Consider the following 15,274-nt stretch of genomic DNA (forward strand, 5'->3'; position numbering starts at 1 on the left):
AGCAATAAAACATTATAATAAATAGACATAAAATATTCAGAAAACTAAGAAATTAATCTTACATAACATATGTATATATCTTGTAAATATGTATTTAATAATCACAACACAACAATAAAATATAACTGAAAAAAAATACAACAACTGACTTTTCTTAATACTATAATATTTGTGGATTAATATTATTTTTTTTACTTAAGCTTATTCAAATACAATTAAGTAAACAATGACTTGTTGATAAATAATTTGAATTTCATGTTTGAATATATTTATAATTTACCTATAATATACCTATCATTAACTGTTTATTGTTAACAATTTTAAAGTAGAAAATTATTCCCCATAAAATAATTTTGTTTATAAATTAAATTTCTTGTATCATTAGTTGATTTATATAAGGTTCCGTTTGGAATTAATTCATATACTTCTATAAAAGTTTGGACTTTAGTTTTCAACAAGGCACTGGCTGAACAACGTTCCACAAATAAAATAAAATGGTTACATAAATAAATAAACATATATTTACATTAACATAAACATAAACTTTGAATTTAAATAAAATATTTTTAAAAAAAATTGTGGTTTTAAGCCACATAACAAAAATTATAAAGTTTAACTAATTTATGAACAATATTTAAAATAAATAATTATCAAGAACAGATCCATATTTTTTAATTGATTTAATACTTGTATATGGTATTTGGTAAGAATAAACTGAATAACAATTCTTTGGATATAACTTTGAGTAGGTATAAATCAAATGTTTTTTTGCCTATAAGTATGGGGCATATAACATTTAATAATTAAAAAAAATTCAACATAATAATTACAAATAATCCCTAAAGAAAATAACATTAAGAGATCTCAGATAGGACACAAAACCATTTGGAACATTAATCAACTAAAATTACAATATTTCAATAGAACTGAATGATGTTGAACTTTTGTGCACATTCCCTTTAGGGGCTACAAAAGACTTAATTTTTGATAACTCAGTTAGTGGAACTAATGATGAGGAATTGAATGATAAGTTATCTTGAATTTTTTTGGGAACATTATAGAACCATTCTCCAATTTGTTTAGGTTCCATATTAGACATGGCTTTTAAAGAATCTTTAAATGACAATGCACATTTTAAGCTAGGATTACCTAAATTTTCTATCTTTTGCTGGATGTATTCAACGCTAGACTTAGTGTCAGGAATACATGTGTATGTAGGATAGTAAGAACAATTTTTATAGATATTTCGACGTAATTCAGGATGTTCAAATGTAAACATTTGACTTTCGGTGAAGCTTTTTGAAGGCGTGACTTCAGTTTTATTACTAAAACTTGGTTTTCTTACTACACGTATATATCTATGAACTGGTATTGTGTCCTCGGGGATTATTTTTACATTAATATCATCATCATCAGATGATGATGACGATGAGGATGAGGACGATGATGAAGATGAGGATGATGATGATGATGATGATGATGATGATGATATTGTTATAACATCACTTGAAGGACATTTGTTAATTGAATTTTGTACTCTCTTGAAACGTATTATAACTGGTGGTTGATCGGAGGCAATTCTATCATTATTTGGATTATTATTTGAATTTGATGGATGGCTGTTTACAACTTCCACTTTATATATATCCTTGGATAATGACTTTTGATGTGTTTTGTGTTTCCGTTTGGTTTTTTTATAAAAATTAATTTCATCATGTATTGGTACATTCAACTTACTAGGTCTCTTTTGAGGTACATAAGAAATATTGGTATCAGAATATTGGTATTTTCTCTTTAAACTTTCTGATGCTTCTTCTTTAAAATCACTTTGAGCTATATCACCAAACAAAGAAGGCTGAAAAACACAAAATATATAAATATTATAACTGTAATTTTATAATTTAATAAGAACAAATATTTATCAGCCAGTTAACTTAAAAACATATACATACAATGCTATAAAGAAAAATATTTTGTAACTACAAAATAATTCTCTCTATAAGAACTCTATAATCACACATTCACATAATGTTTATTTTAGATTTCTAAACATAGGTTTAAAACATCTTATATTCCAGTTGCATCTGTTCATTAGTTACCAGTACATATTATACCCAATGTATTTTCCACTATAATGGGTGGTCCATTGCCAATTTTGATATAAATACCAAATAGGGTAAGTCATGGAAAACATTGGTTTGTATGTTGAGGAAAATTTGGCTTTGACACTGCCAGAACTGTCAGACGAATGTACGAAAGTGATTATTCTCTTTTGGAATAGAGAGATAGAGTATAGTAATAATAATTTATATAAGTATAATATCCATTGTTTCTAATGTTAATATCCTTTTTTTCTCAACAAATACTGCACCATATGAAATAATCCGCACACCATGTGAAGAGTTATTACTTCCACTTCTGACATAGCTCAATAGTTAAAAACAAGTTTAAATGAAACAAAAATTCACACATTGGCCAACTCAAAAAGTTTCTAATGGATACGCAACTCACAAACATCACGGTCCACCGTATCTAATGGATACACATCTAACAAACATATGTTTTGCTAATATAACAACCGAAAACAAATAAAGACATATATAAAATAATCCCCCTTTCAAATTAATTTCCATAATTGTAATCAGTACTGCACACGGGCTAACTAGTATTTAATTATTGTCCATAGTTTAGTATTTAATTATTGCCTGTAGTTACTGTACTTAATTTGGTATATGGAATTATAGTTTATTGTGTTGTAGTAAAATATGTTTAGAACAGGGGATTTAGTACACCGCAGTGAGCTTTTCTAACTTGTGAAATTTCTCAAAACATAGACTATCACTAAACAATATCTCCTTTTAATGGGCTCCTTAGTATTTAGGTATAACTGGAGACTGGACAATAAGCATGCTCTCTCATTAACTGGATCCATCAACTGTAGCAAGTTCTACACGTTATGTCTGTTATTTTGGTATACTATACTTCGTCAACTCGTCCATAAATTGTGGATATTTTTTTTTACTGTCATTTTGTGTTAGGACTCAATTTGGACCTACATATAAACATATTATAAATAATACACTGAATCCATAAAATATAATATTCAAAACCAATATAATATTATACATATTAAAGCAACTTAATAAGACTAGCTGTCCCGTCACGGCATTGCCCGTGTATTACATAGCTATATAAAAACAAACCCTCTTACCCCCTTTGAGGTCTTATTTTGAAAAATCTTTTAAAACAAAAAAATAATAAGTAATAATATTTACTAATGATTCTAATAATTCTATACACATATTGTTATTAAAAAATGATTCTATAGTTATAATTATATATTTGTATGGTTTAACAAGTTTATCGCACATCGATAAGAAAAGTATTATTTTTCGATAACGCAATTAATAATTTATAATTTATAATTTATAATTGAGCTAACCGGTGTTTCCCATACAACTCTTAACTCAATACAAATATTAAATTAGTTTGTAGTTTATAATTTCGGCAAGTATTCCTACGTCATAAATATGGCGGTTTCAGCCGTTTCCACGTTTGATCGTCAGTAGACAAATTAATTGTCGTAGTGTCGTGTCGAAACAAAGATCTATTGCATCATTATTATATCTTTTCTAGCTGATCCCTTGCACTTCTTTACAAAATGCAAACTCTATTGAGACTAGCTTGTGATAATGTAAGCAGTATATTAACAGATAGGCTATCTACCTGTGGTGGATTGCAAACCCGAATAAGTGCGGGTATAGTGTTCTGTATGAATATGTTTAATTTTAATTGTATTAATTATTTTGATTGTGTACATATCGATGAGCGGCTACAAGTGTAACTCAGCCAACAGCCACTTTGTTAGCCAATGTACTAAAATTCAATTTGATGCATTCTTAAACCTGATCTGTCCGGTTAACCAATGGCAACCAAAAAATTTAAAAAAATACCAAGTCGAGAAAGTTGAGAGGAAAATTAGTTATTAATTAAAATGAACCTGCAAATTGTATACCTATACACATATTGTATGGCATGGCGACCCAAGGGTGACTTAAGTTTGTTTTAAATTTTAAGCGTGATCGCTTAAACTAACCATGGTGAACAAACACTTATTAACACCTAACTCACTATACAATTTTTCATTTATCTTCCGATTGATTCCACTGTGAAATGAGCACTAAGAAATTATATATTAACTGTTTTATATCATAGATTGAACAGAGATGGATCTGTTTTAAATGATAAGCGATAAGGGCAATGCCTCGACTAAGAGAAATAGGGATTTATTTTTATAAACAAAGATAGATATAGCTAGATAGATTGTAGAATTTTACTTCTCGGAACAATTCATATCTACACGCAGATCAAACACATAGTAAGCAAACAAAAAGTTATGGTTGCATGTGACTATGGAAACCCACGCTGGTCGCGGTAGTTGACGTGGTATATAGATATACAATTTGTACGTAAACAATTTAATTTTCCCGATTTCAACCATTTAAAATCAAAATTTTGAAAAATCCTTTCTTAATGCCCGATGAAATTATTATAAAAATCTATCTTCGAAATTTGAAGTCGATAACTCAAATAGGTTCGGCTCTGCGTTGATTATCGGTAAAGCACACTTTCCATTATATATACAGAAGATTATATGTTGTGTTAAATGAAAGCAGACCTTTTTTTGATAAATGATCACAAATTAATACAAATATATAAAAACATATAATTGGTAATAATTTATTACCCCTCAAATTTTAAATATAAATGTGGATTAACTGAAAATATTTTTTTGTTATTCTTTTTACAAGTAAAATTAATTGAAAATGTTAAGCTTAAGTTTCTATAATTTACCACATTTTTTTGTTCAGCATCATCTGAATCGGAATCAATTATTGTAATAACTGTATCTTCTATGCAGTTTTTAAGATTAGTTGTTTTCTGAGCAGAGTTTTGATCATTGTTAATTTTTCTAAGTAAATACATATAATATTAAATTATGTTAAATTTTAATATAGCATTATACAACTTACTTATCAGACTTATCGGGTAGAATTTGGTTAAGTATAACATTTAAAGGCCTCTCATTGATTAACTCGTCTAATTCATGAAATCTGTTTTCATCTTGACTTTCTTTCAAATGTTTTTTTGTATTTATATGTTCTTTATAATTCATAAATGGCATGTCACATAGTTCACACATTCCACCAATTTCTGAGGTACTGAATTAATAGTTGCATGATAATCAATAGTCAATCCATAAATTCAGAAGACAAAATATTTATTTACCTGTACTGATCTGAAGAGTAATCATCACCACTTCTATCTCCATCATATTTATGCTCGACTGAATGTTTAGTTTTGTTTTTACACAATGCATCGCCTAAATCTGGCCACTTGGGTATAAATTCAAACACAGGACGTTGTGCTTGATCCATTGATTCTATTTTCAAACTAACTTTTCCTCGTAATACACTTGCAACTTGATCTCTGGGTTTTTTTTTGGTGCGGCGTTTTTTCAATAAAGACTTGAGCCAATGTTGAAACTTAATTTAAAAAGAAATGTTAAGATAAATACATTTTTGTAAATTATATTATTTTACTAACCTTTTTGGCGGATAAAATTTTTATGTTTAAAATATTTGCTTTATTAATGAGATCAACTGAATTTTTACGTTTAGAAGATGGTCCTACTTCTATATCTTTTCTACACTGAAATATCAACAGAACTAAGTTTTATGCTGCCTTACCTTATAATATAAAATTAGATTAAACAATATATTTACATTATTAGTTTCTGAAGTGGTATTGTGTTTTGCTTCTTCACTTTGTATCATATCTGATATTAAATAATCGGTACTCTCCTCTAATGATTTAATTATTTTCTGTTAAAAAAAAAAATATATATTTATATTTTAACACATACATAAACTATATAATTTAAAAAAAATATAACAATGTTTGTTATTTATCTTGATATAGTTGTATGAGTATAATATGAACCTGTTTGAATCTTATTTAACAATATTTTCATTCATGGTCAATAATCAATTATATTTACACTCTACCTAACGGTTTCCAACCTTTTTAGATGTGTGGACCACCAATTTTGTAAAACAAACTAGCACACCTACTTAATATACAGGTAAAAATTAAAAACACACACAAATTGATACCTATATACGAATGATTTTGTGACACTATCAGTAATTTGAAAAACATACTTACAAGAAAAGTTTTAATGAAAATGTTAATAAAGAAATTAAGTTTACTGTATTTAACTCAAAAACAAGTGGTCAGAGATACAAATTACTCAATAAAATTTTTGGCATTGTTTTTCTCCTACAAGAAAGTTTATACCAGGATTTAAACTGGATATTTTTAGGCTCAAATCATTTTCAACATTCAATTTATTTTTCAGAAAAATTGAAGTTTTAAAGGCTTGATATTCATCAGTTATTGACAGTGTTGTGTGTCATAGTTCTATTTTTTGAGCAAAATAAATTATGTCTTTATTTTTAAAGTATGGCTAATTCAATCAATTCAGAGAGGGTATTTTCAAAAGTAAATCTTATTAAATCTAAAATACGAAATAAGCTCATTGCAGAAATAATGAATGGCTAACTCTTAGCAAGTCTGCAATTGAAAGATATGATGAGCTGTGTGAAATTTGAACCTTTGCAAAATATGATGAAATGTAAGAAAAAGTAACTGAACATTATCTGCAAGATGGTGAAGTTCTATATATTGGACTCTTTATAAATTGTCGATTATTGATTTTTATCAAATTTTTTTTTGAACTATTGTTTTAAGCATTTTATAAGATATGTCACGTACAATTAAAACATTATTAATTAAAAATATACAAAAATATGCATGCATTTATGCACTGATTTTCATAATGTTTTCAAAACATGCAAAAATAGATAAACAAAAATGTATGTTAATTAAATTTATTTAGTTTAAAAATGTATATATTTCAATAAATAATTAATATATATATGGAACAAAAAAATGTATTAAATGCCAAGTTGAAATAATTTAACTGTATTTTGTACAATGTATGCAGGTTTTTAACATTCACTCATCTAAATAAAAATTCATGAACGAAAATCAATTAAAATAAATTTAGAATACTTGTATGACATTTCTAAGTTACCCGAAGAAATACAGTTGACTACTAATCCTATCATATATGAATTATAATAATACCTATAAATTGTGACATTGTGATAAGTGATAACAATTAACTTGTATCATACTATTATTTGTAAATTTGTTGTATGGTCCATTGGTTTTCGGTACGATCAATCTTTAAAAATCAATGCACGGTCTTGATATAGTAATTTCATACATTTCTACCCACCGTGAACTATTCAGTTATGCAACACTGCCGCCCAGTAACATGTTGCCCATAGTCCATGGGTTGGAAACCATTGCTTTAACCACTTAATCTTTTTTAGGCACAAGATACAATTACACTCAAAAGATAATAGTATTAAAAAATGTTTTATTGTTTAAAAAAGGACTTAACCATATAAAAAGTAATTTACATAGAGAGCACATATATGCTCCACATAAGTTACATATAAATATAAAATTGGTTCAAAAATGTATTTAACATATTTAATATTAAATTCCATAGAGAATAAAAACATTTTTTGTCAAATCACAAAATATTAGCAATTTTCAATTGAAATAAAAGTTACTCAAACAGATTAAAAAGTAAAATCAATAATAAGCCCAGGTGTTATATACCGCCAGTAAATCCGGCACTGATGTCATACCTTTTATAAAATAAAATACAAGTCAAGAAACTTACTCCTCCATATGTATTTATAAGCTTTTCAACTTTTGAGCTGACTATATTGTCATCAATGTCAATAAGAAATGTTTTATCATATAGTATGGATTTTTTATTTTTGCTTGAAGAACCTAAAACCAAAAAAAAAAAATTCTTAATAAAATAATTTAGATTACCTCTAAAAATTCAGTCAATTACATATTCCATGCAAATTTATAAGAAATATAATCGATAAAAACATCTATTATATTTGATTATACCATAAAATATTTTAAAGATAACATTACAAATATGTCTAAAGTGAATTAAAGGCCTAAATGTAAGTAATTTTTTTTATAACTTTAAGTGCCTACTAAGATCTTTAAGTTTTTTCTAACACTTGAGTTCGAGGAACGATATAAGGCCTTGGCGATCCAGGGGGTTATTCAGCAAACTACATATAGGACAAGGCCATATAGTTCTTAATTCTAAAAGTATTTTAGTTTGTAGTAAAAAATATATATTTATAATTAAATAAACAAAATAATTAATTGCATGTATTGAAAAATAGCTGATCAGTAGATCCAGTGGTATAATTTTCACATGACAGTACCAGTCAAACAAGTACGGCAATAAAAAACCATTTGTTCCAAATTGAAAAGAAAGAAATAATGATTCAGTGTTTTAAATTTTAGAGCAATAACCAGATAAGTCCAATTTTTAGTTACAAATAATTCTGTGTTTCCCAATAATTTCAATAAATATCTCTAAAAATGACAGTCTTTCAAAAAAAGACAACAAGTCATTTGCTTAGATTGTAGCTTAATGCTCAATACTCAGTATTACGTTTGATTTAACAGTGTATTTGTCATGAACAGGAAAGGAAATTAAAATAAAATGTAAGGTATAATTATATTTAACAAATGGATTAATGAATAAAAATATCATTTGGAAAAATATGAATCTTAATGTCTACAACTTTTTTGTAATAAAATATTTACTAACAGGCAGGTAGTTAAAAAAGCTCGAAATCGAACAGGATTTGTCAACTGAAAGTCGTATCAAAAGAATAGAAAACGCCACTGCATATAGGTACCCATTGCCGAAACTGGCGAGACAATGCAGACAAAACAAGGGGTCTCAAACCTCGGTGCTACCCATTACTTTTGTACTTTTGAGGACGACGTGAGTAACGTAAGTACGAATCTGGCAAGCGGACGGTCTGTGGAACGAAAGGATTGCGTTTAGTGTTTACCTGTTTGGTCGGCCGAGGGCGGGTGGTTGTTGAGATTTTCGACACTCATGTCGTCGTTTTCTGTCGAGACGAGCTTGTACTGCGTTCCAGCGGCCAACGGCAGAGATAATATATTATTGGGTATTGGACGAGTGAGGATGACGAGCGTCGTACTTACACAGGAGACGACGGCGAACAGCTGTTGGCCTCTAACGATAGACGGATGGGCCGTCTGCCAGACTCGGAGCGCATACACGCACTATTCGTCGACTGTGGTCGTCGCCGCGGCGAAATCAAAATAACAAGTACAATATTATTACTATTATTATTATTATCATCGGCTATTATCATCGTCGTCGCAGTCGACGTCGACGGGGCACCGTGACGCGTGCGCTACAGCAGTCATTAATTTATTGCATATTTGCATGCTGCTCAGTCGTGCTCCACCGCAATCAAATATTATCGTCTAATCGTCGCGAAATTGCGATCGACGAGCGAATGAGGAGCGGCGTTCTGAGCGACGACATTATGCTCTACGACACTCGCTCCACAGAACACACATGCGCACACAATCAGGCAATCAGCCGTACTTGCGCACGCGGTTCTCCACACTCACCACCTCTCAACCCTTTACCGACGCGCCCACCATAACGGCTTTTCGAGGCCGCTGCTCGACGGCAGCTGTAATATCGCACTATAATCACAGTAATATTATTATTATTATTATTGGTTATTACTATTATTACTAATTTTTCATCGCGATATTATTTTTCGTTTAATTTTTGCGCTTCGCAGCAATGTTTATTATTGTTTAGTCACCATTCGCTGTTATTAAAATAATTATCCGATTGTCGTGAATCATAAATCATATAACATTTAATTAGCGCTTAAATTATTAAATATATGAATTGTATATGTTATATTTAATTTATTATCCGTTTATATTATTAATTAAACGGAATATTTGTAAATTATGGGTGTATGCGATCCACCAAGTCTATTTCGACTATCACGACTCGACAGTTCTCAAATTTGGTACATAGGGAATCCTAATAGGCAGTGCCGTAACTACACTTCGTGGCGCCCTTGGCGAATTTTATTTTAGCGCTTATTTTAGTTTTATTTTTTAGGTATAATTTGTATATAATATAAAAATGTAATAATATAACATTCTTTTGTGTTAATCATAATAACGCTATATTTTTAAATAATTGAGTCTTTATAGTTAATGAGTGATATTAGATTATTAATATTATGTCAGTCTTAATTTACAAAAAAAAAAAAAACCAAAAAAGTACAATGTTTCTTATTATATGTAAATAAATGTTATGTTAAATAAAATATAATGTTACAATAAATCATTAAAATTAAAATTAAAATTTTATCTTTCTAGCCTTTGTTGCTGCAAAATCGTCTATAATATCTTCATAGCTAATCGAGTTACTAGTTTCAAATTCAATTGATAATATTCCCAAATTTGTAAGGCGTTCCTGTCCTAACGTTGAGCGTAGATAGTTTTTAATAATTTTTAATTTACTAAAACTTCGTTCACAAGAAGCCACGGTCACTGGAAGAGTAAGAAATATTCTTAGGGCTATTTCTATGTTTGGGTATATATCTTTTAAAGAATTAGAATGTATCACGTTGATAAGATCCAATGGAGATGCTGAATTTAAATCGGAGAACAGTGACGACGCTTGGTGTTTGAAACATAATAGTTCTGAAACTAACTCTGTTCCATCTAAATCTTTTGAATATTTTATTGCTAAATCAGATGCATATTTTTTTATTATATCATCTGATTGATGATATAGGAAATGACCGCTTAAAAATTCAAAATCAGACGATACTTCTTCCATTTTTTTATACCTCCATTCCATCTGAACAATTATTGAATCCATCACAGCATTAAATTCTCTTTCAAACTCTCGTTTGGAATTTATTGAATGACCTTCATCCTCCGCAAGTTCTGATACCATACGTTTCTTTTTTGTCTTACGTTTTTCGGGAAAATCTGTTTCCAAATCCAGTTCTACTGCTATATGTTTTGCTACTTCAACATAAGATGCTATACCACTGTTTCGCAAATTTTTAATTATATTTACTAATCCTTTTATAATTTTATATGCGGTGTCAATTGATATATTTTTGGATTGTAAAGAGCAATTAATTTTATCAATGCTTGAGAGAATATCATTCCATATATGTAATAAACAAAGAAATTTAAAAGTTATTTGTTTTAGAAGAACAGTAGCTCCTGATACTGTATCATTATTACAGCTAGGATCGTTTGAAATATTTTGCAAAACTATATAAATATCTTTTATGTTTTTAAAAAGTGCTGAAACCGCATGCTTTTTAGATGACCATCGTGTTTCACAGTGCGCTTTCAATGTTATTTTAATAACAGTTAATAACTTATCCCACCTAGTCGTGGAACCAGAAAAAAATGTGAAAATTCTTTGAACTGTTCCAAAAAATGTTATCATACATGGAGACGTTTCTGTTGCATGCAAACCAACTAAATTCAAACTATGTGCCGCACAGGGTATAAACCTTGCCCACTCGTTGATTTGAATAAGTTTAGATTGAACTCCATTATATTGGCCTGCCATGTTAGCACCATTATCAAAACCTTGACCTCTGCAATTTTCAATATTTAACCCATCACTTTGAATTTTATTCATTATTTCGGTCGCTAGTCCATGACCAGTTTTTTCCTTGGATACAATGAAATCAATAAAACTTTCTTTAATACAACATTGATTATCAATCACTTCTAAATATCTTATTATCTGACTCATTTGCTCCTTATGGGAAAGATCTGGAGTACAGTCAAATATAATGGAAAAATATTTTGCATCTTTTATTTTTGATATGATTTCATTCCGAACTTTTTCACCCATAAGATTTATAACTTCGTTTTGAATTTTTGGTGAAAAATAACTTATTGATCCCTTTTTAGATTTCACTGTTGAAATATGTTCTGCTAAAAGTGGATGATAATGACTTATCAGTTCTATAGTATTCAAAAAAATGCCGCAGTTATTTTCTCCTATTATTCCTGATTTACCTCGAAGTGCCAAATTATTTCTTGCACAATATAATATGACATCAATTACTACTTTTAAAATATCACGCCATTTTTGTTTTTCAACTTTTATCACTTTTTGAAAATCGTCATCTATTGTTTTTCCTTTTTTAATGCGATTTTCTAATTCTATCCATTCTATATAACATTGTAGGTGAGCATTTGTATTTTCATGAACTGATATATTAGGGTTTAGATGTTTCCAATCACAATAACCGTTTGTAGTATCAGTAAATGCAGAAACTCTGCATTTTGAAAATAAAACACACGGATAACAAAAAATTTTATCTGTTGAACAACTATAAACCAACCATTTTCGTCTTATTTTTTCTCCGTTGGGAAGACTTTTATACAACCATTTTGAACTAAAATGCCTACCATCATTGTCTTCAGGAAAAATATAATTTGATAAATCATTATAATAATTATGGTTGAAACCATACTCGACGATTGCTACTCGTGTTTTATCATTTACTAATGGCCATTTAGCTGGGTCTGAAAAGTCTATGTGACTATTTGAAATTGGTTCTAGTAATTCGGGTTCAGTCTCGGAATTATCGGTTATGAAACTAGTAATATTTTGATTAAAAGTTATTACAGTTGAAGAAGTGCTAGAACTCGGTATATTTTCAAAGTTAATTTGATCAGATGAACGATGGTCAGATGAAGTTGAAGTAGATAACCAGTTTCTTAAATTGATTCCTAGTGGGCGTTCTTTTTCCTCTCGTTCCTTTCTTAATTTTTTGAATTCAGCCCCAGAAGGTTTTTTTGGAGGCATTCTGATAAAATAAAATATACTTGATTATAAATGTATAAATGAATATACCATCTGTTAATATGGGAAAAATCTAAATGATTGAAAACACGATGTATTCAGAACATCAAAAATACAGAATTTTTAATTAAAAGAAAAAATTAAAACTTTATAGGAAAAAATAACAATTTACAAAAATAACGCAAACGAAATAATAAGCAAACGAAACTAACCGAATATTATTTCGATTAAAATTGAGATTTTAACTAAGATTAAAAATAAATAAAATAATAAATAAGTTTGCTAAAGTTGTCCCTAATTAACACATGAATGTATAATGTACCTACCTAATGTATTTGCAATTTATTACAATTAAATTTAAAAAACATACTTGATAATTGATACACCGTTATTCAGCAGCTCTTGTATCGAAAAACACTATTACTAAAGAATTATGATTACAGTATTACCTACACTAATATAAAATACGGAAACCGAATGCAAATGGCAAGTGACAACTACCGAGAAACGTACCTACCTATAGTGTAATGTGGCAATGTAATGATAAACTTTAATCTCTACTCTGTATAGATATTATATTATAAAGTATGGTATATGCCGTATGCCGTAATATTAGTTAAATTATTGGGAAAACCAGTCATTTGTGTTAATCATTACTATGGTCGTTTGTCGTTCGTGCCCATATGGCTATACATTTCATACACGCAAAAATAAAATAATTTATATCAGTATTCCAGTGTATAATATAAATTTAAATGTAATAAACACCATTAAGGTGCACTCCAGTATGTAATGTTTGTGCATTATACATTTACGCTCAATTTTAATAAATACATGAGAAAAAAAAACCAATTTTAATTTAACTCAAAGCGCGCCCCTTATTTTACTGCGCCCTTGGCAAGCGCCCATGTCGCCAACCTCTAGTTACGGCACTGCTAATAGGTATCCTACACCCGACGAATGTATACCTTTAGGCCAATTTTTTTTTAATTTTGCTTTTTAAAGAGGAGCTCACACCTCACACAGAGATTTATTGGCTCACCTAGTATTAATATAATATTTTGCTTGTCTGGGCTTCCATTGGTTACAGAAAATAAAATAGTTATTTTAATCACGAAAATATAATTCTAGACCTTATTATCCTGTTTTAGTTAAAAACCATCCAAATGACTGATAAAAATATGTGTGATTACATTTACATTTTACCAAGATTAAGACAATAAGACAGGATAAATACATTCGCGTTTGGCAATTTGTGAAAGCAAGTAGCAACGCCATGCACGGTGCACCGCATGTACTATCAACAGCAATAAAAAATTAAACTCACAATTTTTGTAAGCTTATAATATTTTTTACACACTTCAGTCAGTGGTCTGTGATACTCATTACACGATATTGTGTAGATAATAAAATAATAGCTCTGAATGCTCTGGTACAGTTATATAAGATAATATTGTGTTGTATTTGTATTTATTTATTTATAGTAATTACTAATTATCCAGGTATTGAAGTACCTACCTGTATATACCTAATTAAGTAATATATATATTAATATTTAAAAATATATGAGATAGTATAATACCTATTTAAATCTATGCAATAATTAATTACCTACATTATAGGTATAGGTGCTTTATTTTTTTTTAGGTACTTCTGAAACATGTTGAATTTCTTTAAAAAACAGATAAGTACCTTACATTAAACTTAAGATTCTTGTTCAAATGATTGCATAATATGATTGATTATCCAGACCTACTTGAGTAAATAAACTTTAAGTAAATCCAATTAATTTTAGAACAAAAACCCACATATTTTTATTTGTTAAATGTTAACGTTAAGAGAACTCTACATCGCGGACATATTTCGTTGTCTCCGTCTTACAGGTGCGATGTGGTGGGATGGTGGTATGTTATGATCACGTTTATCTCAAAAATTAGAGTGAATTATCCTCTTATGAGATTTAAAGGTAAAATATCTGTAAGGATCTGGAGCATCTCAGCTTTTTATTATACATTAATTTTAAAGGGAGTTGTGAGTATTTTAAGTTGTACATACAATTTATATGATTTTAAAACTCTAGTTTTTAAACAAACAGAGCTAAAAGTGATCTGCTAGAGTAAAATTTGCTATATCGCTATAATTTGCTAGTGAAGACGGAAATAACAAATTTAATGTCCGTGTAGCGTCCTCTTAAAATATATACGTAACACAGCCCTGATAACATTTAATGTCTGCAGGTAATAGGTACTGTAATAAATGTTGATTTGTTCTGTACACTTGATGAGTTGTCTTGTTATTTAAATGTAAAGAAACTTAGAAAAATTATGAACTCGTGCCTCGTGAAAAAAATTTTCGCATATTATAATTATATTATATTTATTTGTAGATTAT

The 15,274-nt window shown here is 29.0% G+C and overlaps 2 protein-coding genes across 3 annotated transcripts; both read right to left on the minus strand.

The window, feature by feature from the left end:
• Positions 1 to 610: 610 nt before the first annotated feature.
• On the minus strand, positions 611 to 9,419 carry LOC111038594 (uncharacterized protein DDB_G0284459-like). 2 transcript variants are annotated; one of them, XM_022321752.1, is made up of 8 exons: positions 9,039 to 9,418; positions 7,823 to 7,935; positions 5,787 to 5,885; positions 5,608 to 5,712; positions 5,290 to 5,546; positions 5,034 to 5,222; positions 4,855 to 4,972; positions 611 to 1,855 (listed from the first exon to the last, which is right to left on the minus strand). In XM_022321752.1, exons 1-8 carry the CDS (start codon positions 9,085 to 9,087, stop codon positions 908 to 910), a joined length of 1,878 nt encoding a protein of 625 aa, XP_022177444.1. In that variant the 5' UTR covers positions 9,088 to 9,418; the 3' UTR covers positions 611 to 907. The 2 variants fall into 2 exon arrangements, with proteins under 2 accessions (XP_022177444.1, XP_022177445.1); XM_022321753.1 differs by lacking the exon at positions 5,608 to 5,712 and having other exon boundaries at positions 9,039 to 9,419.
• Positions 9,420 to 10,330: 911 nt separating this feature from the next.
• On the minus strand, positions 10,331 to 14,168 carry LOC111038617 (zinc finger MYM-type protein 1-like). Its single transcript, XM_022321782.1, has 2 exons — positions 13,254 to 14,168; positions 10,331 to 12,887 (listed from the first exon to the last, which is right to left on the minus strand). The coding sequence occupies exon 2, from the start codon at positions 12,884 to 12,886 to the stop codon at positions 10,391 to 10,393; it is 2,496 nt and encodes an 831-aa protein (XP_022177474.1). The 5' UTR covers position 12,887; positions 13,254 to 14,168; the 3' UTR covers positions 10,331 to 10,390.
• Positions 14,169 to 15,274: the final 1,106 nt, after the last annotated feature.

The sequence above is a fragment of the Myzus persicae genome, unplaced genomic scaffold (genome assembly GCF_001856785.1).
Source record: "Myzus persicae strain clone G006 unplaced genomic scaffold, MPER_G0061.0, whole genome shotgun sequence".
NCBI lineage: Eukaryota > Metazoa > Arthropoda > Insecta > Hemiptera > Aphididae > Myzus > Myzus persicae.

Coding starts and splice junctions, on each gene's coding strand:
- LOC111038594 (XM_022321752.1), bottom strand. CDS start 9,087: ATGAGTGTCGAAAATCTCAACAACCACCCGCCCTCGGCCGACCAAACA. Junction 5,223..5,289: donor TACTCTTCAGATCAGTACAG/GTAAATAAATAT, acceptor CTATTAATTCAG/TACCTCAGAAATTGGTGGAA. Junction 1,856..4,854: donor ATGCTGAACAAAAAAATGTG/GTAAATTATAGA, acceptor TGTGTTTTTCAG/CCTTCTTTGTTTGGTGATAT.
- LOC111038617 (XM_022321782.1), bottom strand. CDS start 12,886: ATGCCTCCAAAAAAACCTTCTGGGGCTGAATTCAAAAAATTAAGAAAG.